Raw genomic sequence first — 27,031 nt, 5'->3', positions numbered from 1 at the left:
AGGCCCCCGGGGCCTGGTGTGGTGTTGTGACTTCAGACCCTGCTTGTGACCACACACATGCTTGTGTACACACAGATACCATGGAAGTGTCTCTGGGATGCAGCCGGCTCCGTGGGGAACCCACTGCTTGAGCTATGTGTATGGGGGGACCTGGGAAGGTGGCTGAATATGGCAGAGCTGGCCCTTCTTGGGACGTGGTAGGCTCCACCCAGAAGGCCCATACCAACTGACCCTGGCCCCATTTGTAATCCTAGACTCCCAGGGCTCACTCAGTCTTCATGCAACAGTCACACTTACTACAATATTCCCCCAAACCGTATAAATGACATGCTATTATTGCCTCCATCTGAGAGCTACAGAAATTGAAGCACACTAATCAGTAATGCAGCAGGGACTCTCCCCCCAGACCTGTGAAGTGCCAAAGACCAGTGATGGCCACTGCCCTTCTGAGGGTGAGGATGTTGGGGTTCAGAAGAAAACCCTCCTTGGCCTGCCCCCACCCCATTCTCAGCTCGCGGGTCACCTACCCATCTCCTTGAGCTCCGAGTTGATGAGTTCCAGCCAGTAGGCATCAATCTCGTCCAGGTCATAGCGGCTGCCCCCTGGCCAATCAGGCTGGGAGCCCTCACCAAGTTCGGAGCCGCTAGGGGACACCTGGGTAGGGGGGCCTTCCAATGGTGGAAGAATCCTAGGAAATCAAGAGAAGGTGTGAGGGGAGGGTGCCCTCAGCCTGCTACTCTTGCTGGGTCTGGGGGCCTTTAGTAAGTTGGCCAGCATGGCTGAGGAGCTAGTGGGCAAGTGAGGAGTGAGACTTCGATGCCGAGCAGGGCCCACCTCCTTCCATTCCCTCCTCCCACCTGCCCACCCTGCAGAGGCTGTAGGAGGCATTCCAAGTGCTGTCCTGGGCAATGCCCAGTGCCAGCCACTCTGGGACCAGGAGGATAGAGCCAGCTGGCCTCCAGGTCCTTCAGCATACCCCTCAAAGCTGGGGAGAGGCCAGGGATTGTTCCCAGGCCCTCACAAGTTCTGGCCCCTCCTCCACCAATAGCCTCAGGGGCACTGAGGCCAGGGCTCCTCTGGGGTGAAGAGGATGCACCTGCTACAGTCTCAGGGTCACACTCCAGGTCAGCCCACCCTCAGGCCATGGCTCTGCCTCTGAGGCAGCTTGGAAGTGCCCTGACTGCAGGGTGAGGTCTCCAAGCCCAGCTCCACCACTTAATGGGTGACTCTGGGTAAGCCACTTAACTTCTCTGTGCCCCAGAAAATGGGCTAATGATAACAGCACCTACCTTCTACAGTTGGCATGAGGATTAAATGGATGAATACATGTAGAGCTCTTAGAACTGTGCCTGGCATGTAGTAAGCACTATATGTGTGTGAGTATGTGTTTTAAGATATACATTTTGCTTCTTCTGAAATGGTATATGAGGGTGTTTTGCCTTTTGGGAGGGCACAGCTTCCTCTCTTGGATCAGCTGTGTGCTGCCCCTCAGTTCCTGATGCCAGTTCAGAATGCCAGCTCTTCCCACCCCCTACCAGTTGCCATGGTTATTGCTGCGGAGCCTGGCCTCCATCTGGCCAGCCCTGCCAGGGCTGAGAGGCCCCTTACTTGCCCGAGAGGCCTCCTGGGGTCGAAGGCAGGGCTGCCAGGGGCTGTGACTCAGCGCCGACTGGGGAGGAGAAGGCAGGGCTCTGGATGCACAGACGTGGCTCAGCTGTGGGGAGGGCTCCTGGGCGCCAGGAAATGCCCCGGTGTCAGCAAGGGGGGCAGGAAGGATGAAGGAGACAGGGAGGCAGAATGGCCTCCAGGCAGGAGGGAGGCCCAGAGGAGATTGAGGGAGACAAGGAGAAAGGGAAAGGGCCTGGCACCACCTTTTCCCACACAAGATGTCCAGATAAAGGAAGGTCTTAGGCAAAGATAATGATGTGATGCCCCCTGACCCCCAGATCATTCCAAATAGAAAGAATATTAGTACTCTTGGTCCTACAAAATTCTGCCTTTCCTCATGAGGCTTTTATTTAAATTAACATATTCTTTGAAAAACACCATAATTTTGCCATGACCCTGCCTTGTTTGTGCCCCCAGCATATGCTTAGCTGGGGTTTTGGATAACTCTTGCCCGAATGCCCACCACCTACTGGCATAACTACCCACACTTGTGTGCTCAGTCAGCTGCCACCTGGCCAGACCTCTTGGGGCCAAGATCACATTCCTTTCTCTGGGAAGCTGAGGTTAAAGGGCTCACAACAAAAAAGGCATTTCCTGTACTTCCTGGGGCTCTCATCTTCATCTGTTTGGCCTCTTCTGGCTCTGACTATGGAGGAAACACTCCTATCAAGGGTGGACAGACCTTACCCTAGGCCAAGGCCTCAGTCTCAGCTGCAGCCAGTAAGACTGAGGTCAGCTGGGAGGAGGTGGATGGCTGGGCTGGGATCTGGAGAAGGGGAGGGCTCTCTACTCCAGGAGACCAGACGGACACCAGAGGTTGGTTTTGCCCTGAGCTGAGTCTTTTGGCCACACCGAGGGAGCAGTAGGCCCTCCCTCAATTCACGATCTGAGAGTGAGAGGTTCTCATTATCCAGAGAAGTTTCAGACCATGAGGTGGGCAGACCTGCTCAAGGGCCAGGGAGGACTGGGCTAGGAGAGAGGGATGGATGGAGCCAGGGTAGCAGCAGGGGAGGGCAGAGTCAGCAAGCCAGGGTGATCAGGGCATAAGACTCTCTTTGGGCCACACAGGGGCAACCCAGGGCTTGTTCCCGTGGCCTGTGTTTTCCCGGCCCAGCCCACAAGGCCCTGGCGGCGGTCAGGCAGGGAATTCCCCAGAATTTCCCAACTTCCTCATCTACAGAATGGGGACAGCAATATGCCCTTTAGAGGGCCAACATGATAATTAAATGAGAAGACGAGAGTAACAGGCTCGGCATAGCAAGTTCTCAGGAACAGCGTTCCTATAACAATTCTGAGCACGGTGGCTGCCGTGCTGGCTTCCAGATGAGGGCTGTGCGGCGGAAGGCACCCCAGAAGATGCAGGGACCAGGCTGGAGGGAGACAGGGAAAGATGGGGCACAGAGGTATCTCCACGAGAGCATCTCTCCCCCTCCAGTCTATCCTCTCCAAAGAGCATGGATAGTCCAGGAGTGCCTGGCCCCTGTCAGCCTAGAGCAGCCATGTGTATGTGGGGAATGTACCTAGTAGAGCCAGAGCTGTCTGAACACATGCTCTCGTCTTGATGTCAACAGATAAAACACCAACTGTAGCCAAGCTACTGGTGTGGAGGCATCTGCAAGTAATTACCCAGGCCGGCGGATGTTTCTGGAACCACCTGACATTGACATCAAGGACAGAGGACAGACTGCTGGGCTGAGCCTAATCAGGGCTCACTCCTCTCTGCCCAGCTGGTGGCCCACCCCTCTGCCTCATTATCCTGGGCCCTTGGCATGTGAATTCTCATTTAATCCTCACCACCACAGTATCAGGCATGTACTGTTTTTAGACCCATTTTACAGAGAAGGAAACAGGTTCAAAGAGGTCAGTAACAGTTCTTCAGTCTGCAGAGGTGAGGGTGCGAAACTGGCTAGGAGGCTGACCCATGTTTTTGGCCCTGGGCAGAGGATGTGTAGAATAAATTCTTTCTCTAAATCCCGCATACACTCCCGTCCAGAGAGGCCTGGAGCTTCCCTGATTCTCAGAGGGCTGAAGACAAGAGCTGGTAGGCATTCATCCCTTGGGAGCCCAGGAGGCTGAGCACTGCCCAACACCCAATCCTCGCTGAGCACCGAGTGAGGCTTAGAGTCTGCTTCGCCTCTGTAATCCCATGCCCAGCACAGGCCTGGCATCAGGCAGGCACTGGGTGTCTGTGAGCCAGTCATAGGTGTGGCTGCCAGGAAGCAACAGTGCCAACGTCAAGGGAGGTGACAGCTGAGGTCTTTGCCCCAGGCCTGGTCAAAATGGGCCTAAGTGAGAGCCACAGGGCTGCCAAGGCCGGGAATGAACTGCCAATAACACAAGCTGCCCAGCCCAGGCAAGCTGGTGGGCAGAGGAGGCCAGGACAGTAGGCCCCTGTATCCCAAGACATGACTTGGAGGGTTTCCCGGGGTGCAGAAAGAAGCACTTGGCTGAACTCTGTCACTCGATGCAAGGCTTACGGCCACAAGGCCACCTCCTGACAAGAGCACCAGGAGTCTCCCTGACCTACAAGAGCATAAGGCACCAAAGCCCAAAGAGGACTCATCCCTGACCCAACCCTGACCTAGCCCTGGCAGGAGGGCCTCCTCAAAGTCTGGTCAGAGCAACTGCTTCGTGAACATCTGATGTGTGTGCCAGGCACTGCATTCTGTCCTGCTAAGAACTCCTTAAAAAGGTTTAAGAAGTCAAGAGCATGGCTTATCCCTATCTTAAGGACTAGTTAAAAGCCTGGAGATTTCCCTGAGAAGATCCTCTGGTGGGACCCAGTTTGGATCGACATCAAGCTAATCCACGGCCGGTTTTCACTGAGTGCTCGTGTGTGCCAGGTCCTGTGTCCAGGACCTTCCATGCATCGTTTCTCTACATCATCTCGACCACTGCATGGGGCAGGTGCTATTGTTATCACTCCCATTTTACACACAAGGAAACTGACACCCAGGGAGGTTACATTTCTGGCCCAAGGTCGCACTGAATATGACTGGCAATTTGAACCCAGGCTGTCTGGCTCCGGAGCTGAGCCCAAGCTCAAACCCTTGGCCTCAGAGGTAAGCTACAGTATTTCTGGAACACTGCAATGTTTTTTTTAGGGCAAAAGAATCTAAGAATAGAGACACACTAGAAAGGAATCCCTTGACTGGTCCTAGCCTCCCCTTCATCCCCTGCCTATGGCCCCCCTGGCCTGGGCTTCCCGGCTCACCTCACCACGGGCTCTGGAATGGCCTCTGCCCCGGCGGGCACCTGCACACCTTTCTCCCATTCCTGTCGCCATGGGTCTGCCAGGATATAGTAGTCATCCGGGCTGAGCTGGTATGAGTCTGGAATCTTCATGGCTGTGATCAAGTCTGTCCGGAAAACCTGTGGGGAGCAAAGGTGGAGAGGGAATGGCTTCAGATTGCCTCAGTGTGATCTGCTTCACAGGCCAGGGCAGGAAAAGGCAAATGCAGAAAGCCCACTCACTCAAAAATAAGAAGACGGCACAAAAGCAGTAAGTACAAGAATGCATCTTCTCTGAACCCAGCACAGTGCTTTGCACACAGAAGATCTTCAGTAAATGTGTTGGACTGAATTTATGTGCTCTGACCTGCTCAAGGACAGAATCTGGTGATGGACGGTAGTGGACCTCAGAGAGAAGAGGAAAGACTTGCCGAGAAAAGCAAAAACAGTGAGGAAAAATCAGATGGCAGAAAGGCTTCTGTGAATGCAATACTGCCGTGAAGTGACTGTTCAGAAATTTCTGCTGAAGATTCAAAGTTATGTTTGCTGTTGCTACCACAGTCACAAGCGTCAAAGAGTCCAGGCAACTACGTGCCAGGGCCTCATGCAGATAGCTGAGGGAGAGCCCAGGGTTTGGGGCAGCCCAGAGAACAGCCTCTCATGGGTCAGGGTCTCCGTGGTCTCTCAAGAACAAGGATACCGTGATGGCATCTATGGAAAAAAAACCTAAAAAAGAGTGGATATATGTATATGTATAACTGGTTCACTTTGCTGTGCACCTGAAACTGACATAACATTGTAAATCAGCTCTACTCCAATAAAAATTAAAAAAAAAAAAAAAAAAGAACAAGGATACCATGAGCCCTGCTCGGTGGGAGCTCTGAAGTACCATTCTCTGTTTGTGATGGGGTAGGAGGATCGTGCTGAATTCCTTCTCAATCACGCCCATCCAAATTCCCTCAGGGCTAGGCCGTGAGTGGACGCACCCTCGTGCTTTGGTTTTCTTTTGAGCACCTGCTCACTCGGGGGGAAACAGCTCTTCCCACATTCTGTCTGTTGCCCCCACCCCAGAGCAACCTCCAAGGCAAGTCTCAGTGGCACTGGCAGTGCCTCACCTGCCCTGGCTGCTCGGCCTCACTGGGTCCTCCACAAAGGGCTGCTGTAGGACCTGGTGGCAGCACTGGACACTATGTGACTTGCTTTGGTACCAACTTTCCCAGTGATCATCACATGAGAATCACAAGTTAAAGGAGAGTTCACATTGTGGAGAGAAGAGAAACCACTTCAAGGAGTCCTCCAGGCCTCAGACCCAGCTCCAAGCCCACTCCCCTCCCCGGAAGAATCAGCATCCACTGGCCTTCCAGAGGCTCGTGACAAGCCATTCAGTGGTAATCTCTGCCTGCAGGAGGCCCCACCCGCTGGCTGTGTGTCTCTCTTGAACCTAGGGCTGTAACCACAAGGAAACAACTGAAATGGGGGCACCAAGGGGGCTCAAGGCAGCATCTTGCAGAAAATTAATGTCTGCATCTAGCTAGAGAGGGCCCTGGCTTGCAAAAGGTCAAGTTTCTTGAAGACTCTATTTGCCAATATAATTTAATTGTTAAGACTAACACCCTAACATTTAATTAGGGTGCCAGTGTGAAAAAATTAAAATGAGATTACGATTAAATGCTAATTAAACAGAAGATGAAATGTGCAAAGATTTCACAGCCCTGATAATTTGCATATCTTACTAGCAAGTAGCAAGACGGCTGATAGAAGAACACAAACTCAGGTACTGGGTGCTTCTGTGGTATCCTTCGTCACCTCCCTTTGCTGGCTGGGGCTGGGTTATTTCCCTCTGGGGCCCAGTATAGGACCTGGTGGGGGTAAACTGAACCCACAGTGGACTGGTGACTGTCTCAAAGTTCTCCCAACCCTGGCAAGCCACGTGGTACGACATCTAACGCCCTGTTGCTCTGATGCCAAAAGGAACCGCCCAACAGTGAAAGCCTGTCATCTTGCACCAGAAATCAACCGTTCAAGAGCCAAGTGTCACTGTGTGCCCCTCCAAAAAGGCACAGGTGAGTTTGAAACCTCTTGCTGTTCCCTGATCCTGGGCTGCAGTTTAAATGTCACCTCTGAGGGATCACCCTGATCACCCTGACTCAGGGCCGCCAACCACCCGACAGAGCCACTTTCCAGCCCATCATTCTGCCTCACGTCTCAGTACTTATACTCCTGAAAATTAACTGGTGTATGCATGTTGCTTGCTTCTTGTCATCTCTCCTGCCACACCTGTCCTATTCTCTGCAACATTCTCAATGCCTGGCAGGGTGACTGGCACATAGTAGGTGCTCAATAAATAGTGACTGAGTGGATGATTAAATGAATGAATGAATAAAAGGGCCCTTCAGGGCCCCCAGCTGGCTCCTTGGCAATGCTTTTTGAACCCCCATGAACAGGTGATACACATCATGGATATACCCAGAGCTGAAATAACCCAAGCACGTGGACTGAATGGAGCAAGAGGCAGCCCTAGTCTGTAAGGCACAGACACAGTGCCAAGCCACACCAGCGGGCGGAGACGTGGCCCTGACCTAGGAACAGGCTTGGCATTGAGAACTCAGAGCTGGAAGGGATCCCGTGCTCAATTCAGTCAGGGAGATTCAGGAGAGAGAGAGAGAGAGAGAGAGAGAGAAAAAAAAAGAGTCCAGTCCCAAGAGAGTTGCAAGTTTCATCTGCGGTCACTCAGGCAGCAGGGGGCAGACTGGACACCAGTGGCCCCTTTGGGCAGAGGACTGATGGAAGCACAGGAAGGGCAGCACTATCTTAGTGGTACCAGTCAACACTTAACGAGCACTGTGTGCCCAGCGCCAGTCTAATGGCTGTTCTTGAATTATTAGTCCCTATACCAACTCTGTGAGGTGGGTGCTACCATCATCCCTATTTTACAGTTGAGAAACCCGGGACTCAGGTTAGTTTAATAACCTACACAAGGTCCTTCATGTTGGAAGTGGCAAAGGAACCCAGATAGACAACACCGGAGCCATTCAGCACCCCTGCACAACCCCAGCCCCTCTTGGCCACCTGCTCATTGCCAATGCCCTTGAGTTAACCCTAAGCCAAATCAAGTGGTTTCCCCAAGGGCTGGAATATGCAAATCAGACAGTGACCTTCGCAAGTTCCAAGTTCCCCAGTGGCTTTCTACTGTCTTCCCACTGCCCTCAGGCTGAGCTGCAGAGTCTACCAGGCCCCATGGCCACAAGGATGCACGGGTAGTCTCCCTCCCAAGTACCTTTCACCCTTGGCACATGAGAGGACCCTGCTGGGACACTCTTCTCCCTGCCAAAGTGGGGGCAGCCTGTTTCACGCTTAGGGTATTAGTCCAGCCCACATCTGCTCTGGGAAGTCTTCCCTGATGCCAGGCTGAGTTCTGGGCTCCTCTGAACTTCCACAGCCCCTGTACTGGAATCTCCTCGTCTCTTGCTGCAGCAGTGCACGCAGGGCCTGACACATGCTAGGTGCTAACTAAGGCTGAATGACTCAAGAGCCTCCCATGGATCTGCTACCACCTTTCTGGGTAGCTGCCCAAGGCTACAGCTCGGTACTCTGTACCTTCCAAAGGAACCCCTGTACATTCATATAAAACCTGTCCACAAATACGGCAACCCAAACATCTTTCTGTTTTGAACTGCCAAAGGTTAGGCTTAAAAAAAGGCTTGATTATTCTCCTAAAATGTCTCTGAATTATTTATGAAAACTAAATAAGGAATAAAATGGACACTGATGAACTGGAGGCCTTGCCATGGCAAGGAAGTTGGAAGCTGGAAAACAAGCAATTTTCTAAGAATGTGAATGTTTACTATTTTTCTCTTTTGGCAGAAATTGACAAATTGTCTTTAAAGGTCTGCTGCCTAGCAACCAACTTCTGCTGAGCTGCTTGGGAGATGTTAATTGTAGCTTCTTCAAACAGTATGAAGAATGCTTAAAGGTCTAAAACTCTAATCTAGTAACCAATGTGAGTGCCAGAGGTGCCAATGCAGCTCTGAAGGGAGCTGAAGACCCTGCTCTGCCCAGACGTGGGGAAACTGCACGTGGCTTGCCCTCTAGTTCCTTTTCCCAAGACTGAAGACCACAGGCATTGAAAAGTCTATTGAGCTTTCTGTATCTATTTCCCCAGAAGAACCAAAAACAGGCTATGCCAGAAAGCATGTCATATCTGGAGTCTGACATGATGTCCAAAAGCAAATAAAGACAATGACAACAGGCAACTTTCACTCTGCTATGCTAAGAGTTTCTGTATATGATCACAAGATTTATGAATGTTATTTGAACATTTCATCCTGGGACCTTAGTTTCTGTTTCCTTTTCTCAAGGGTGAAGTATTATATCATAGTGTATTTCAGACCAAGAGGCACAAGGGGAAGTTCAGTCACTTAAGGAAAAGCTCCAACACCTATCATAATTACAGAATATGATTATTTGTGTAATTATTTGTTTAATGTCCATCTCCTCTAATAATCAAGCTGAGAGAGGCAGAGACTGCATGTGTCGTGCTTATCATTGTGCCTGTTTGTGGCACAGTGCCTGGCACATAGCAGGTAGGTACTCAAGAAATGCTTGTGGAACAAGTGAGTGAGTAAATGAATGAACCCCAGGATTGGTCTGAAGTATGACTAAACTCTGAAACTTCCTGTCCTGTCCTCCTAGCAGGGAGAGTGGAGACAGAGGGCTGGCCCAAAGGATTCTTCCAGGTGGAACTCAGGAACTGGTCTTGGTCACTGTCCCAAAGCCAATGAAAATGGCTTTGGCCAGGACTGCCTCTCCTTGACTCTGTCCACACCAAAAGTCCCAATGCAAAGCTAGGAGTGCCCCCTCTCTCTAATCTCCCCAAGGATGTTTGACAGTCTGTCCTGAAAGAGCCAAGTAAAATTACTACCGGCACCTCATTTGAAATCAGTTTTTTTCTGAGCACCTCATCTCATTAGAAAGAACAGCTAATAGTGAAAAGTGATTGCCCTGTTATAGTATGCCAGGTGCTGTGCTAAACGCTATATATATACAATCTCACCTAATTCATATTACTCCCACTTTACAGATGTGGAGGCCAAGACTCAGAGAGGTTAAACCACTTGTCTAAGGTCTGCACTGTCCTGTAACCAATGTAATGCTGCCTGCAAACCAGTCAGCTATTTCTTCTTTTAAAAAAAATCTCTTTCTTGGGCTGGAAACTGATAAAGACTATCTCAGCCAAGAGCGTACTTAGATACTTAAAATTAGGCCTAAAACACCAGAGAAGGGCTCTGGAAATAGCCTCCCAGTCCCATTCAAGCTACCACTAGGCTAATTTGGTCAGACATTTACACACACACACACACACACACACACACTCAACATCTCTTTCTCTTTCACAAGGATAACAGCACTTCCTGCTCTTAAAGAGAATTTATTACACACATTTCTTTTGCAAGACAAGTCCCAGAGGCCGGGAGGCCTTTCCAGTTGGCGGGAGCAGCAATGTTTCCAACTATACGAGAAGTGGATTCTGCCCCCCACCCCAGAGGAAGGCAGTGGGAGGCTCAGAGACCAGGCGCTTAGCCCAGCGTAAGGGCTCCCCTCACTGCCTGCCTGCTTCCCAGGGCAGCAGAGGAACTGCTGGCTAGAAACACCGCTGAAAACCACAGGGGCAAGCAAAAAACTTTTTTTTTTTTTTTTGGAGCCTCCTGTTTTACCTCTCAAGTTTGGGAGCATTTTGCTACAACATACGCCATCATTGTTTTAATATAAAATATGTTATTTCAAACATTTGGGTAACACCTCTGGCTCCTCCAAGAATACACCTTATTTATCCTGTGGCTTTGCACCCCAGCACAATCTGGTCACCCTTGCCTTCACCCAGGGAGGAAGGGGTCCATTTTCAAAAGCAATGGGTCAAGCAGATATACTGCATTCTCACTCTCCACTCGCTGCCTTTCCTAGGGAAGGCCATCCTTATAGAGGAACTTTCATAGACCCTGGGTCAGGAAGACACTCCACTGGTGGCAGAGGCTGTTCACAGGGTCACCTCTTTCTCCTGGGCCCTGTCCCAGAGGTGAAAGGCTGAGCACTGGTGAAGGGCCCCTGTGGACAGGCAGAGAAGCCCCATTCTCTCATCTAGGGGTATATACAGTTTGTCACCGGGGCCTAAAAAGGAGGCCAGCTCCTGCCCACCCTGTTCTGGGACCATCCAGGCTTCCATCCCAGGGAGGCAAGCTTCACTTCCACTCACGTCTGGGATCTCCCCCACCCCCAGGCTCCACAGGCCTCAGGACACGACAGTCACATCTACAGAACAGTAACTGCAGGGCAGGGCTCTATAGATGATGACCCTGAGGCTCAGAGAGAAACTATTACTTGCCCAAGGTCACAGAGCTCCTTAGTGGCAAAGCGGCTGCACCTCTCATAACGGACACTTTCCTGTATAGCACCTGCATCCTGCTAACAGTCAGAGGACAAGCTCCCCAGGGATAGGGCCTGCATTTTCTGTGCCCCTAGCAGTAGGCTGGGCCTAGTAGGTGCTCTCAAGTGTCTGCTGAGTTTAATCACTAGTTCTAGGGTCCTAAAGACCTATGTCCCTGCCCACTGGCTGACTTCTGGGGACTCTGACTTCCTGAAAACACAGCTTTCAGCTTTCTACCTCAAGACAGCCTGCCTAGGGGAAACCCTTACTTCTCGGCCTGCCCCTCCATCTGCCTCTCTGCCCCAGGCCTGAGGAAGATACAGCTTCAGACAGCAGCCTCCAAACCACAGGACGGCCTCCGGGTCTCTTCTCAAACTGCCCTTCCCACCTATGCTAGGCGGAGGGCTTGGCAGAAACCTGTCAGTCCCCTGGCTGCTTTGGGAGAAGGGGTGAGCTGCGGGATGCCCCCACCCACACTCCCAGCCTTTGTTTAGGTCACGGACCCAGGCTGGAAGGCCTTCCCTTCCTCCCTCAACTTCCAGGGAGGACCAAGCCAGAAACTCCTGTCTTAGCAGATCAGGAGAAACTGTCTATGGCAGTAGTTCTTTTTTTTTTTTTTTAATATCTTTATTGGAGTATAATTGCTTTACAATGTTGTGTCAGTTTCTGCTGTATAACAAAGTGAATCAACTATACGTACACATATATCTCCATATCCCCTCCCTCTTGCATCTCCCTCCCTCCCACTCTCCCTATCCCACCCCTCTAGGTGGTCACAAAGCACCGAGCTGATCTCCCTGTGCTATGCGGCTGCTTCCCACTAGCTATCGATTTTACGTTTGGTAGTGTATATATGTCACTGCTACTCTCTCACTTCATCCCAGCTTCCCCTTCCCCCGCTGTGTCCTCAAGTCCGTTCTCTACGTCTGCGTCTTTATTCCTACCCTATGGCAGTAGTTCTTAAGCCTGGCTTCCAGCAGGAGGGCTTTTAAAAAGTACAGGTACCTGGGGTCCTACTCCAGAACATTTAAGTCAGAATTCTTGGGAATGATAAGGGATGGGGGTCTGATATTGGTATTTAAAAAAATAATCTCTGGTCTGTGATCTCTATCAGGCTCTCACAGATACGACCCACTAAGTTATGTTCATGCTATTTGGTGAGACAGGCCAGGCCAGAAACCCAAGGCCTCAGCACGGTTTATGTACTAATATCACCTCCCTAACCAGGCTAATCCCTTCCTCTCCTTCAGGACTAGTCTGGCCGACTTAAGCCCCAAGGGTCGGATCTCAGCTTTGTTGGGATCCCGCTGGCAGGCAGAGCAGAAGAAGGCAGCAGCCTGTGTTCTTGGGGTCAGCCCCACCTTTCCCCTCCACTGCCGAACGGGATCCTGGGGCCAACTGCAGACTTAGTGTACTTCCACCAAAAATCCTAACCCAGCCTCCCAGGAATTCCAGGGCCTGTTCTTTCAGCCCCCAGTACTGAGGCCTGCAGTCCCCTTTCACTCAGGATGAGGGAGGCCACCCACTGGTTAAGGGCCAGAAGGGAAGCTGGGCCTCAAGGCCTCGGCCCTGTCCAGGGTCCTGACTCCTGGTCAGAGCACTTTGTTCCAGCCTGGGGCACCTCCCGCTGGTGTATAGGGTGCTCCTTGATCTGCACCCTCAGAGTGCACAGGTCGTTCCAGGGGCAGCCCTGCCAGTGTCGCCTAAACCCAGCCCCAGCTCTTTCCATAGCTGGTGGCTTCTCTACGTGCCAGTGCTGCTGCTACGCTAAACACTCCTAATCTTCAAATCTCCACCCATCACCGTCCACCTTCACAGATGAGGAGACGAAGTAAACCACGGGTCCCGTGGCTCTGCGGCCGCCAGGAAGGGACTCCTGCGCCACACACATCTCAAGTTGCAAGCACTGAGGCTGGGAACTTGGGCCAGACTGGGAGCAGACCGTGTGAGCAGCCTGAAAACCAGCACCCCCCCTCCGGCTTCTTACTCTGGGGACTGAGCAGAAGGGACTCCAGATGCCCTTTCACCAGGTGTCCACAGCCCTCGGCCCCCAGCCCCCGCAGATTATAAAGGCCTTTCTCTCCAGCCCATGCACAGAAAGAGAAGGGACAGCCCAGTGAAGAGATTTACTGCAAACGTTATCTGCCGCCAAATCCTCGCTTTCATCTCTGCCTTCTCATGAGCCAAATAATTTGGAAGCTTTCATTGATGGTTTCCTCTCTGCCCCACGATAACTTGGGATTTATGCCGGCTACGGCTCAGCCTCCTCACTTAGGGGACGAGGGAAACCTCGCAGGCTGCTCTCCAGCCTGCTGTGGGAGGAAAAGCCTGTCCTTGGCGACAGTTCAAGGCGGGGAAGACTTCCTCAGCTCTCCTGGAGCCTAAGACTTGAGGGCGGGTGTCTCCAGTCAGGCCTCAGAGCCCCCTGCAGAGGCTCCTGGGTTTGAACCCAGGGCCGTGCATGGCCAGTCCCCAGCAGGGCTGGGGATCAACACCCTTGCAATGGTTTGACTCTATTTTTAGGTGGGGAAAGGTTCAAAGGCCCTGTGCTGGAAAACCCAAGAGGCAGGGGAATTTTCAGCCCCATGCAAATCACCCTTTCCCCTCAGCCTTTGCTTGACACCTGTTTCCCCCCAGCCCCCTGCCTATCCCGGGTGTAGATGGCAGCACTGCCCCAGGCATCTGCGCCCTGAGAGGAGGCCCTTCCTCCCACTGGGGCATGAAGGGAGAGTCAGGGGAAGGGATTAAGCCAGCCCCAGGGCCTCCCCAGAACTTCCCCTCCTTTCTCCAATCTGAATAGCCCCTGAAAGCAGGGGGCAGGTGGGATTCTGAGAGGCAGGTTCCTCAGCTCCAAAACAGGCAGAACAATTCCTGCCTTCCAGGACCAGAAAGGCACAAAAGATGGCTATTGTTTTACTAATCCAACCCTAGTAGTAATTGGGAGCCCCTGCAGCTCTCAAGATGGGGGTGGGGGTAGAGGGGTGGAGGGGTGGTCCCAGGGACCCCCAGGGCCCAGCACACTCTGCATCCTACTTCCCAGTGCACATGAGCACATGCCTTCCACCCACTGAGCAGGGCTAGACCAGGAAGTGCCAAGAGCCTCAAGAACAGCATCCTCCCATGCCCACCTCACCCTCTGCTTTCATGCCAGTCCTGACTGCATTCCTGGAGATATCTCCTTCCATCTCCACCGCTCCCCTATAGGGCCGAGGGAGGACACTCGGTTGGGGGATGGGAATGGGAGGTTTCAAGTCTCAAAGGTGTCCCCACCCCCAACCCCACAAAAGGAGAGTCCCAGGGTAGGCCAGCTCCCGGAGGAGGCGGGGAGTCCTTTTTCAAATGCAAGGTTCTTCGGAAGACGCCCCCCCCCCTGGGGACTGGCTAATGATAGCAGCTCCAGGATGGCCCCTGCAGTGAGGGAGGGGAGAGGAGGCTGCCAGGCTCAGAACAAAGATATCCTCCCTCAACCCGGGCCAAGTGCTCTGCCCCAGAACTCTAAGCCTTCCCACCCTTGGCGCGGTTGGCCCCAAGAACCTCACATCTTGGCTGTATAACCTTAGGATCCTCAATTTCCTCATTATAACAGGAGGGTTAAAAAAGTAGTGTCTAGCCCAGTGCCTGGCTACTCTCTGGGCTGCAGAACAATCTCTCTCTTAAGGGTCAGATTCGAAAGCAACCCCCTTCTTGGGTACTCAAGGCTCTGGCAGCCTCATTTGTGCCAAGGGTCTCTTTTGTGCCCAGTGCAATGCATTAAAGACCTAAGAGGGAGCGATGAGGCTCTAGGATGCAATTTTTCAGGGGCTGCAGAGGCAGGATCGCATGTCCATTTGTCTACCCACCCCCAAAGCTCTTCTCCACAGCTCCAGAGGCCATAAGTACCTCTACCTGTCCCAAGAAACAGAGTCAAAGTAAGGAAGGCTTAAAGGGCAGATGCATGTGAAATGGGCATAATAAGGAGTGGATGACCTACTGGATGACTTTGAGGACTCCACCCTTCATCCCTGCATCAGCAAATCCTGTCACTCTTGGCTCAACCTCCAGAATGTCCCAGGTCCTACTGTTTCTTATCCTACTGCCATCACTCAGCTCTAAGCCACTAAGTCATTTCTCTCCTGGACAACTGCCAAAGAATCCTCCCCGCTCCCACCCTTGCCCCTCATATTCCCCTCTCCTCACAGCAGCCAGTGGGACCTTTCATTAGAACTGCAGACTATATTATTACCCTGCTTATGATCCTTGAAAGGCTTCTCCTCTCACTCAGATCAATAGGAACATCTTTACAACAACCTACAAGGTTATGAGAACTGGCTCCCCCACCCCTTCCTCCCATCCACTCTACTCAGCCATACTGGTCTTGTTCTGCAATGACTGCACCCTCTGCCAGGAATCCTCTCCCCTCCCCCCATATACCTGCACTTCCCCCATACATCCCGCCCTCTCCTTTCCACCTCTGTTTCATCTTTCTCCAGGATACTTGTCACTACCCACCTCTGAGGGTTTCTTTTCGTTCTGCCGGGGCCAGCCTGATTTGGTGCTGCTGGGCAGTTTGGAGCATCTTGATGCAGATGTAGCGTGACCTGCAGAGAGAGCACAGCCCATGAGGGGCCCCTGGAAGGCCAGGAACACCACCCACCCATGTCCAAGGAAAGGAAACCTGTCAGGAAAGCTCTGTCTTGAATGTTCAGGAGGTGGAGACCTCTGTAAGCACCTGGTGGACTGACCCTGCTCTGGGCCTTTCCAACGATGAATGGGGACATGATGCCTCCTCTACTCACCAACCAGAAGAGGCCTGGGAGGTGAAAGGCAGTTGGACAAGGACTCAGTATTAGCTTCCTGTGTGTGATCCATGACAAGTCCCTTGCCCTCTCTGGTCCTCTGCTTCCTCCTTGGTGAAGGAGGGCTATAATAAGCCTTCTGTGGCCACTCTCCACCCCCACTGCTGATTAGACACTCTGGGATGATGCCCAGTGGGTATGCAGAGGCGAGACAAGGTAGTGGGAAGACTGCTGCTCTAAAGTAGACCCACAGACTAACCTTGAGCCCTGGCTCAGCCACTTACTAGCTCCTCGCCCTGGACGAATGACTTAGTCTCTCTGAGCCTCAGCTTGCTTTTCTATAAAATGGGGGCAGAGAATAACTATCTTCAAAGAGTTGTTGTGAGAATTAAATGACATCATGCCTGTAAAGTCTTAGCACGGTCCCTGGCACACAGCGCTGCCTTGATAAAGACTACCTATTATCACTAGGGTCTAGAGGCCCTCGCTGGACTACACTCAGGTTGGCCCCCACTCCTACAGGTCAAAGGAGCAGCAGCTATGGATGGGTAGTGGTGGGGACTGGTGAAAAGGGAGGATGCCTCAGCCTGGCCCAACTCCAATGCAGAAACAGGGCTCAGCTGCCCAGATGCTCTCCCTTGCGGGCGCCTGGCCCTCAAGAGTTCCTTTGCCTGAAATAAAGTTAGAAGCAGAGGATGCAGTTCTTCCTGGCTCTACTGAAACAGGCCACAGGCAGTGTGACTGCAGCCACAAAGGGCCGGACACTGTGATCTACTGCTGCAGGGAGGAACAGCCGGCCAGGTCAGACACCAGAGCCAAGCTGAGCAAACAGACCCCAAAGGACAATGAGTGAAACCTGGAGGGAGAGAAGAGGCTGGGACCTGATTTCTCATTCTAGTGCATGTGTCCTCAGGCTCCGGGGGATCAGAGAACTCCGGGAGCTCTAAGGGGCCTTGGAGATCTCCCCAATCCCCGTTGCTCACCACATACGTGAACAAACTAAGGTCTACAGCTGCAGAGCTCCAGGCCCAGCCTCCCTGGCAGTGCAGGCTCTTCCTCAGCCTGGGCTTTCACCAGAGGGCACCGCTAAGTGGGATCTTCCTGGCAGAGTGTCTCTCCTACACAGGGCAGAATGGAACTCTTTACTCCGACTGGCTCATGCAGGCCCAGGTTCCTAGGGCATCTGAGAAGAGCTGCCTTCTAGTACCAGAAAGAAGCCCTCACCTGACACAAACCTCCCTTTTTGCCTCTGTATTTCAGAAGAGGCTCCCTAAGCCCCATTTTCTCTGTAACAGTGCCCCACCCCCCCATCCAGGGCTGGCACACCCAGCCCCTGCACAAGTCTACCCTGAGGTTCTGTTGCCAAGATCCCATGAAAGTCAGACTCCTTCATCAATTTTTTCAGTAAACATTTACTGATCACCTATTATGTGCCCAATCTAGCTGGATACAGCCGTCAGCAAGACATGACCCCTCTCATCAAGGAGCTTACCTTAATAAGGAAATGATACTTGGTTGGGAAATGATACTTATCAGGTCACTATAATGAAGAGTGACAGGTTTTTTATCTGTTGTGTGGACACTTCTACAGGGCCCTGACTCAACGGCAGGGCCAGAGGGAGAGGGATGTGTTCCTAGCAGCCAAGAACAGCACAGGCAAAGGCCCAGGGGGGAGTTGATCTGTTCCAACCAGAGCAAAACACATGGGGCTGAGAGCTAGAGGGTAAAGGGGAGTAGAGTAAAGAGGACGGCAAGGCCCTGGAGGCCATAGTGGTGTGGGGACTTTCTTAGGAGCAGAGGGACCTGGCCTGATTTATGCTTTCATCACCATTGAGACCATGGGGCAGTGTCCCCCCACCTGGGCCTGTGGGCCTGATAACTATGCAAACACTTTCCCTGTAGGAGCCCCAGATGGAAGGCCTTACTGTCAGTGGTGTCAGAGTTGTCGCTGCTGATGGAGTACTTTCGCCTCTTCTCTTCCATCTGCAATGAAAGGCAGGCCCCATTATACTCACAGGCGGCTTGGGAAATCCTCAGTCTTTCAGAAAATTGCCCAATAACCTACCTCCCCACGCTCACCCCACTGCAGAGACAGAGTGAGAACAAGGTCGTGCCCTAGCCTTCTCCTCATCAGCCTCTCCCTCTCCCCGCCCACCTACAAGGGCCCTGGGGCTGGAAGAGGGGGCGGCATCTCCCACCTCCTGAGCCCAGAGCCTCAGACAACGGAGAGTCTGGTCAAAGGTGAGGGAGGGCAAGAGGGGTCAGCAGCCCCAGAATGAACAGAGACTAGGACCTGCCCAGTGCCAGCTTCTACTCAAGGAAACTCAGGCCCACCGAAGAATCCACTCTCACCTACAAGTTACAAGTGGTACCCTGCTGGGTGCTGAGGAGGGAGGGCACAGGAAACAAGACTGACTCTTCCAGGAGGACCAGGTTATCGGAGTTGAGGGACAAGCCAGTCCAGACAGCACTGAGGGCACATACTGAGAGCAGCAGCCAGAGGGGTGTGGAAATGGGGTGGGGGCAGGGAGGCTGCAAGCTGGGCCCCTGAGCCACACCAGGCCCAGGGTGAATGGGCTGGGCTGGGCTGCCCTCCCTCCCCTCAATGGCCTTCTCCAGATAAAAGTAAAAACCAACTTTCTCTCCACGACAGTATTTAACTTCGAGGTAGGAAGGGCAGCTCTCCCATACTGAGCTCTTTCCCCTCCCCATGCTATCTCAGCTCCTAACAGCCTGGGGAGTTGTGAGCTATTAGCTTCTTTTACTGACGAGGCTCAGTGCCTTGTCCTGCTAGTGACTGGCTGAGCTGGGGTTTGAATCCACGTGGTCTGATCCCTGAGCCCACACTGAGCTGCCTTTGTGCCCCTGTCAGCTCCTGCCTCTTGGAAGTGCTTTCCCACCCACTATTTCCTCTAATCCTGCAGAGTCCTGGGTGGCAGAGCCTGCTCTTGTCCCCTCTTGGAGGGGAGCACACTGAGTGGCTTGTTAACCTGCCCCGGGTCTCGCAGCTAGTCAGTGGCCGAGTCCTAACGTGAGAAGAGACCTGGGGCTCAGGGCCCAGAGTGCTTCCCACCGTGCTCCTGTCAGTCTAGACCCTGGGCCGCCTCACTGTCCACAGCAAAGGACAAGGAGCCAGTGTCAGTAGGGAAAAAGCCCCGCTGCCCGCCCCAGCTGCAGGCCAGCCAGGCTCCCCACCCCCACTCGGAATCCCATTTGCCACCTGCTGTCATCCCAAGTCTGCTCATGCCCAAGCCTGGGGGTCACCTTATTTGACTGTGGCCCTGCAGAGACCAGGGAGCATTGGCTCTCTAAGGTGGGGTGTGACTACCCAGAACTCTGAGCTACTCAGAAGTACCCTCCTGCCTCATACTTGACCTTAGCCAGGAGCTTCTCTCCACCCCTGTGTCCCCAGTAGCAGGATCAGGATGACAGGAAGGTTCACTGGGGCTGCTTGCTGCCCAGCTCCAAAGGTGCAGGCAAAGTGCTCTCTAGAGGGTGTGGGGGTATGGAGGGATGCCTAGTGGTAGCATGGACACCAAGGAGGCAGGAACAAGAGCTAAAACTGCTAAGCACCCATTGCTTGGGGAGGGGGTGCGTCCTCACTGAGGCCTCAGAACAGCCCTTTGGTGCTGGTGGGCCTGATGGCTGCTTCTCTCTTGCAGCTGAGGAAAATGAAGCTCAGAGGTTAAGTGACTCGCCCAAGATCACAGTGCTCGTAAGAGGTCTGACTCAGGAGACCATGTTCTTGACCTTTAGGTTACCCTGCCTCTGTGCAGCAGAGTGCAAGCAGCCCAGTGGCTCAGGTCATACACTGAATGGGGCAATAATGCTCCACCACCCACAGCTGCCCATCCTTGCTGTCCTCCGGGGTCTGAGTGTGATGAGGTGACTTTAGCAGAACTCTGACTCTAGCCTACATCTTGCCAACCCAGCCCTGTCACAGGTGGAACGGGAGTAGGGGGAGAGGTGCTCTAAGCGCATCCACCTGTTTTCTCCTGCAATCCTCTACATGAATTGCATTTCTCTTCATTTCCAGCAAAGGGGCACTTGCAAGCCAGGCTCTCTCATAGCATAAAAAGCAGGAGCACTGGATTCAGGGAGGCCAAGTTCAAATACTACATGCACCCCTCACTAGACCAGGGACCTTGGAAAAGACACACCTCCCAAAGGACACAAACTGGATCTGGAATTTTACATAAATCTCCTGAACTTAAAATGTTGGCAACTGATTCAGATTTTTAAAACACTTTGAGAGGGCCAAACTAAACACATCTGTGGGCCAGAACCAGCTGGTGAGTAAATGAGAGCAGTATAAAGCCCTTAGCACAGTGGCTGGCACTCCGTATGAGTGCTGGTTCTTAATTCCACAGCGGACTCGGGCCAGGTGGATAGTCCTCCTAACCAGCGCCCACCTGAAGGCCTCCTCAGCGAGGCAGTGAGCCTGTATGGTAAGCAAGGTCCCCTACAACAGGACCTCTTGACTGCCAATGACCTTCTCACTGCCTAGGACCAGTGTGCCCTGTCAGCGTGCAGACCTGCACGCCACCCTCAGCCGGCCGCCCGTCCAACCTGCCCTCTGTGAAACACCCCAGAGTCCTCCTTAGCAGGGTGTTATTAAGGGAGCAGATTCTGCGGTGGCTTAACTTGAATAATAACTAGGCTTCAGAGGGAAACCACTGCTTTGCTTCTTTCCTTTGAACCAAGTCTGTTCCAAAGGCCTCCCTGCCGCAGGTGAGCCTCTACTATCAGTGGCTAATGAAGCCCCAAATGAGGCCTGGGCTCCCGTGCGGCATAGCCCTTTGCCCCATGAAGGCCCTCTCCAACCCAGCAAAGGGGACAGGGACGACTCTTTTACCAAAGCTGAAATCCAGGGCTATACATGCAGGCGGGGGATGGGAGTGCCAAGACATGGTCTTGGCCTCTGGTTTTCCTTTTCCACTGCCTCCCCCAACCTCTCCCAAAGCAAGGTCTGCTCTGGGAAAATACCTCAGGGTCACAAGGCACTTGCTTTTAGGGACAGAAAGTGCTCCTGAAACCTTACCTACAAAGACGACTCTGGGAAAGAAAGTGTCCCCTTTTCCTGCCATTGCCACCAGCCCACTTGCACTCCCACACCATCCCCAGCACGGAGACACACACGGCTCTCCTTCGGGCCCCCCCTTTGAGTCCCCTCAATGAGCAGCAGCCCACAGCCTCCTCCGCCCCACCGCCAACCCTTGCAAGTCCAGTGGGCGCTCCCCCCAGGACACAGTGAGAATCCACCCACCTTTCCCCTATCTCTACTGCTACCATACTGGTCCAAGCCAGTCTCATCTCTTGCAGGACTCCTCATTCATCTTCCAGCTTCCGCTATGGCTCCCTCATAATCCAAGATCCACACAGCAGCCAGAATAATCTTCAAAAAGCATAAATCAGATCATGTCATGCCCTATTTAAAATCTTTCAAAGGCTTCCTGCTGCTCAAAGGGCAAAACTCAAGCTTCTGACCATAAGACCCTACGAGATCTTACCCCTGCCTACCACATACTGACCACCGCCCCCATCCCCACCACTTCCCAGCCAAACTGGCCTCCTTTCATTTCCCGAAACAAACCAAACAGTCCATGGGTCAAGACCTGTGCACAGGTGTGCTCTCTGCCTGGGATGATCTACGCAGCCTAGGCACGTCTGACTTTTCATCCTTCAAGTTTCGGCTTAAACGTCACAGAGGTCTATGCCAGCTGCCTTATCTACAGAAAGCCCACCACCCAATCAGTCCGCTTCTTCAGGGCACCCATCATAATTTGTGTTTGTTGAGCTACTTGCTGAATGTCCTTCTCCTTGGGAAAATACGTTCCACGAGAGTAAAAAGCGCAACTGTTTGGATCCCTGCTGGCGCCCCAGCACATAACAGGGGCTTGGTACACATGGAGTGCCGCGTGTGTTCTTGTCTCCTCCCTCTAGAAGTGTGGGACCACACAGCCCAGCTGGCCTGCTCGCGGCTTGCGGGAGCAAACACCTCAGCCCAAGATTTCGTCCCGTTTGCATAGCCCGCCTTCCCTGTCTTAACCTCACACATTTTCCAGGAGGCTTTATTTGGTTGGGCTCCTGGCTAATGATCAATGTCAACTCAGTAATAGGGCAGCAATTTGGTGGCAGATGTTTTCTTGGCAACACTAGCCATTGGTCTTAGTGGGGGCCTCGGGTCTGGACTTGAAACACCAATGCCCAATGCCAGCCCCCTTTTAAAGACCTCTCCACAAATAAACTCAAATAAACACCCTGGGCGTCCATTAACGCCCTTCCAGCTGACCCTGGAAACAGTGGGCCTTTCAGGCCTGCTACTGCAGCAGCTCCCTAGGCAGTTAAAACACCCCAACCTGGCCTCCGGCCTCTCCTCTCTGGGGGCCACCAGGCCTACCCAGCCTGCCACCACACACAGCAGGATTTCGTCTTCCTCCTTAAAAAAAGGGGGGGTGGGGAGGCTTTCAAGCAGGCAATTTACCATTCCAGACACAATCTTTCAAAGAGAAACAAAAACTCTCCCTGTCTGAGGCAGGCCACTAAGGCGTGTGTGTAATAAGATGCTAATACAATTTAATGATATTTCGGCTGGAAAACCTGTCCTCAGAGCCTGCTTGTGTCGGGAAGGCCAGACATTCAGAAAGCAAGAGCTGCACACTCTTAAACCATTTTAAACGGGGGTCAGAGCCCCACTCTTTGCTATCTCTCATTAACTTTGATGCCTTCTCGGGGACAGCAACTGCCATGACAAAAATGATTCTGTATACACAGATCCTCAAACTTACTTCTCCAATCATGCGGGAGCCTAACCCTCCTCCAACACCCACCACTGCCCACCTGCAATTCCAAGTGTCCCAGGGGGCACCCAGCTCCCCTAGAACACACTGTCCACACCCACCCTCCAGACCCAGTTCTGGGGACATACCAAGGGGATCCTGGGAGACAGAAAGGGGCTTTGTCTACTTTGTCCTTCAGCACCTTCGCACCCTACCCTCCACCTCAGAGAGGGCAAAGCTCAGTCCACTCGCTCCCATGGATGGCTGCCCATTGGCAACTGCAGGGTCCTTCTGATCCCTTCTTCAGAGAAGGGAGCTGGCTCTCTGGCCTAGCCTAAAGGGGAGAGATCAAAGGTCAGCTGCATTTGGGTCCTATCCAGGTCATTAATAATAATAGTAAGAATGGCTAATACTAATCAAGTGCTTACCACATGCCTGGCTTTGTGCTTAGTCTTCTTTATGCAATATATCGTTTAATCCACACACCCACCATGAGGTAGGTACTGTTATTAACCTCAATTGTAGATGAAGAAACTGAGGCACAGAGCAATTGCCACAGCTGGTGACTGCAAAGCTAGCATTCAAACCTAGACTGTCTGGCTCCAAATAGTGCACCTTGCCCCCCTCCCCCCCCCAGGGGGTACAGTGTACAGTGCACAGACCTACAACTCCCAGGTATGGCTGGGGTATTCCAGATTCCTATGGGCTGTCTGAGAATCTTCCTGGGTTCCTCATCTTTGAGACACATAGTGAGGGTCCTATGTGGAGGACAGGGCAAGCAAGGGGTACCCTCCTCCTCATAACTCTGACTTGGCCTCCCCTTGGAGAACCTAAAGGGAAAACTGTGAGCCCCACAAAGAGCCTGCTGGATGAGCTGTTAAGAATTTGGACTAGAAGCCTCTGACTTGGGTCTTGGGTATAAGACAAGTACCTCCCTGTTAACTGGAACACTGATTAACCAGAATACCTTGCCCCCAAACTCAAGGATGTGGAAATCAGTGTCAAAAGCCTAACCTCATGATTCTGGAAGGACTTGGGGACTGGGGATCAGCAGTCCCACCTCACCTGTCAACGAAAGCTACGTGGAGATTTCTGACAGCCTCTTGGATCAGTGTTATTGGCTGTTTAGCCAGGCAATTTAGGGAAAGGAAAAGCCTGTTGGATGGGAAATGTTCTGGACACATTTGCTGCATCCCGAGCCCAAACAACTCTATCCTTAAACACTTCAACTCCAAAAGTGCTGGGGAGACCCTTGGCTAAACAATTTCAAAACCAACATTCACTGCAAGTCTTGCTGTCTGGGGCGAGGACTTCCCTCGGTGAGGCATTTGCTGTGGAACCAAATGCTTTTCCACTCTAAACAACAGCCAACAGCACTTGGGACAACTGAGAGGCCTCCAGATCAAACAAACATCCCTTTTTTCCCCTACCATGCAAACTTTCTCAATAAATTATTCGCCCACTTCGGATCAAAGCCTGTTTTTGCAGCCTGTGACCTAAAAAGCAAATAGCATCTCTTAAACATAAAAGCCCTCCTCCCTGCCTGGGTCGGCTTTATTACTCATTCCTTCCTCTTACAGTTACTCTGTTGTTATTTTCCTTCTCTTCTTGTTAGATCACTTTGCGAGTCCCAACCCGCCTGAGGAAGATGGGATGGGAGGGATGGTGCCTTCACTTGGGGCCCTAAGGTGGGAGAAGTCAGGGTAGGGGAGAAGCCAGCATCCTGGGAACCCAGGAGACAGGGCCAGGCCTGGTTGGCAGCTCCCTGCCCAGATCTTCTGCCAAATGTCCTACTGGGAATTTTACCAGTGAAGGGAGGGAGTTAATGCCACCCTGGGAGGAGGGGCCAGGCAGCCCAACCACCACCCAGGCCCAGGACTCAGTTTGCAAACATAAACGTTAAAGGGACATCCTCACAGTTTGTCTGGACTCAAAGCTCAGGGCTCCTCCCCCTTGCAACAAAGGCAAGGTGGCAGGTCAGTCGTGCCCACTCAGCTCCTCAGCTCGGAGTGCAAACACGACTCCTCCTGAGGACACCCTGAAAACTCAGACCCTATATGAAACTTTGTGTCTTGGAATCCCGCAGTAGATGGAGGCGGCGGGGGGATGGGGTAAAGGAGTGAGAGAGAATGTTAAGCGCGGGGCAAGGTTTGGGAGTCTGCAGAGACCAGAGGCGCCGCATGCTTCCTGCCCTTGGCACCGAGAAAAGGGAAACACAGCCCTTCCCGTTCCCAGTAGCCCAGGGCAGGAGATCTGCGTTCAAGGTGTTAAGGAAAAATGTCCCGGCCGGCAGCAGAGGATAAGGGGATTGGGAGGGGGTGGCGCGCGCCTCCAGCCTGCCCCTAAAGGCAGTCCGGGGGACAGCAGGCTGGAGGCGCGCCGGCGTGATTCTGACCGCGGGAGCCGGGAGGAGGAGCCGGAGGTGGCTGCGGGGGGCTCTGGCCCAGTCGAAGGAAGGGCAAGAAGCGGTTCGGGCCCGGGGTGGCGCCGGGAGGTGGCCTTGGCCCCCGGGGCTGGAGGAGGGGCTGAGGCGTAGCGGGTGAGGGCAGCCGAGCCCCTTGGGGGGTGGCAGCTGTGTGTGTGAGGATGGTGTGTGTGTAGGGAGGGTGGGTGTCCTGGGCCTCTAGAAGCTATAGCGAAGGCTTCCTGCTTGTCTCGCAGACATTCCCCTTTTCTGACATTAAAGCTACGAGTCATCAGGCTGACCCCCTCTCATCCCTTGGCCTGAAGAAGAGGGTGTCTCAGGGCCCAGGGATAAGCGGGAATGGACCGGAGGGAGCCACAAGTCTGCACCCAGGCGGGGAGGAGGCGGGCAGGAGCGGCTCCGCAGGCGCAGGCGAGTGGGTGGGAAGGAGGGAGGGAGAGAGGGAGAGAGGGAGGAAGGAGGTGAGGCCGGGAAGATGCCTCTGCCGGGGGCGGGGCGGGGCCGGGATCCGGGAGAGGGACTGCAGCGGTGCTTGGTGGGGGCGGGGGCTGCAATGTCACTCATTTGGGAGTCAGGTGAGTAGGTCCCAGGCTCGGGCCGCCGCTTGCCTACATCTTCCCGGTACTACCCAGGACTCAGGGGTGGAGGCGGACGGCAGGGGACTGCAGAACCGTCCCCAGAGCGGGACGCGAACCGGCAGACTTGGGAGAAGGTAAACAAGGGCCACGCCCCCTGCCGTCGCCCCGCGGGCGCGCACCCGCCGCTCCGGCCGCCGCCGGTACATTTCCACTCCCAGCGCTTCTCCCCCGCTGGACTCCCGCGCAGCCCTGGAGGGGGGCGCTGCCCCCGACCCCCAGCCCGCGCCCCCCGCGCTGGGACTGCGCACCCTCCATACTCACCTGGAAAGGGTATCCCCCGCCCCTCCAAAAAACTGTGGTTAATTTGTGCAGAGCCTCCGCGTCCGGGAGCTGAGCATGCTGCCCCCGCGTGCAGAGCCCGCGTGCACCCAGCCCGGAGAGGGGGCGACAGGGCGGAGGCGGTGGCCCCCGGAAGGTGTCTGGGACCGGACCGGCTGCACGTGAGCCCAGCGCAGGGTCATGTGCACCGGCTCAGCCCGGTTCGGCGCCCGGACGTGCTGCGTATCAACAAAATAAACTCGGGGAGACAGGAGGGCAGATAGCCCCGGGTCCTCCGAACCCACGTACCCGGCCGCGCGACCTCCTCTCCGCACAGGTCTCCCGCCGCAGCCCCTCCGCCCTGCCAGAGCCCGCGGGGCAAGTTGCAGCCCCGGCGCGCCCCCGCCCGCCCGCGCCCCCTCCCCGGCCCGGGGGCGCTTTGCCGCAGTCATTAATAAAGAAGGTCGCCAAGCTCACCCTTCCAAAAGTTGTTGTTGCATGCGCCCCTCTCAGCCTCCCCGCAATGTACTCTTTAAAACACGACTGACCAACATGCGCAATCTCTCTCCCCTGTGCTGTGCATCGGCACCCCCCCCCCCCCCCGCGCGCTGGCTTCCTAGAACAAGCAGCCAGCAGGAGAGAGAGGGAGCGAGCGAGCAAGAGAGAGAGAGCGCGAGGGAGCGAGGAGCGCTGGAGATCTGTTGCAAAAACACAAAATAACGCCGTGGAGATGCGCAGGGCCAGTCGCCGGGGGCTGGATCTTACCTTGCTCCGCGGTGCCCTTCCGAGGGCCGCTACCCCCGGCTACGCGCCGCGGCTGGGGCCGGCGTGGGAAG

General features: G+C 53.7%; 1 protein-coding gene across 1 annotated transcript in view; it reads right to left on the bottom strand.

Annotated features, from left to right (window-relative positions):
• Positions 1-26,754, bottom strand: part of JADE2 (jade family PHD finger 2) — a 49,821-nt gene extending 23,067 nt beyond the window's left edge. Inside the window, 7 exon segments of the mRNA XM_036847779.1 lie at positions 528-688; positions 4,883-5,040; positions 15,809-15,897; positions 18,021-18,078; positions 21,362-21,490; positions 23,024-23,208; positions 26,673-26,754. Coding sequence (XP_036703674.1) covers positions 528-688; positions 4,883-5,040; positions 15,809-15,897; positions 18,021-18,078; positions 21,362-21,427 — 532 coding nt within the window. The 5' untranslated portion in view covers positions 21,428-21,490; positions 23,024-23,208; positions 26,673-26,754.
• Positions 26,755-27,031: the final 277 nt, after the last annotated feature.

This window comes from Balaenoptera musculus, chromosome 3 (genome assembly GCF_009873245.2).
Source record: "Balaenoptera musculus isolate JJ_BM4_2016_0621 chromosome 3, mBalMus1.pri.v3, whole genome shotgun sequence".
Classification (NCBI taxonomy): Eukaryota; Metazoa; Chordata; class Mammalia; order Artiodactyla; family Balaenopteridae; genus Balaenoptera; species Balaenoptera musculus.
This window is presented reverse-complemented; position numbering and strand designations above follow the sequence as displayed.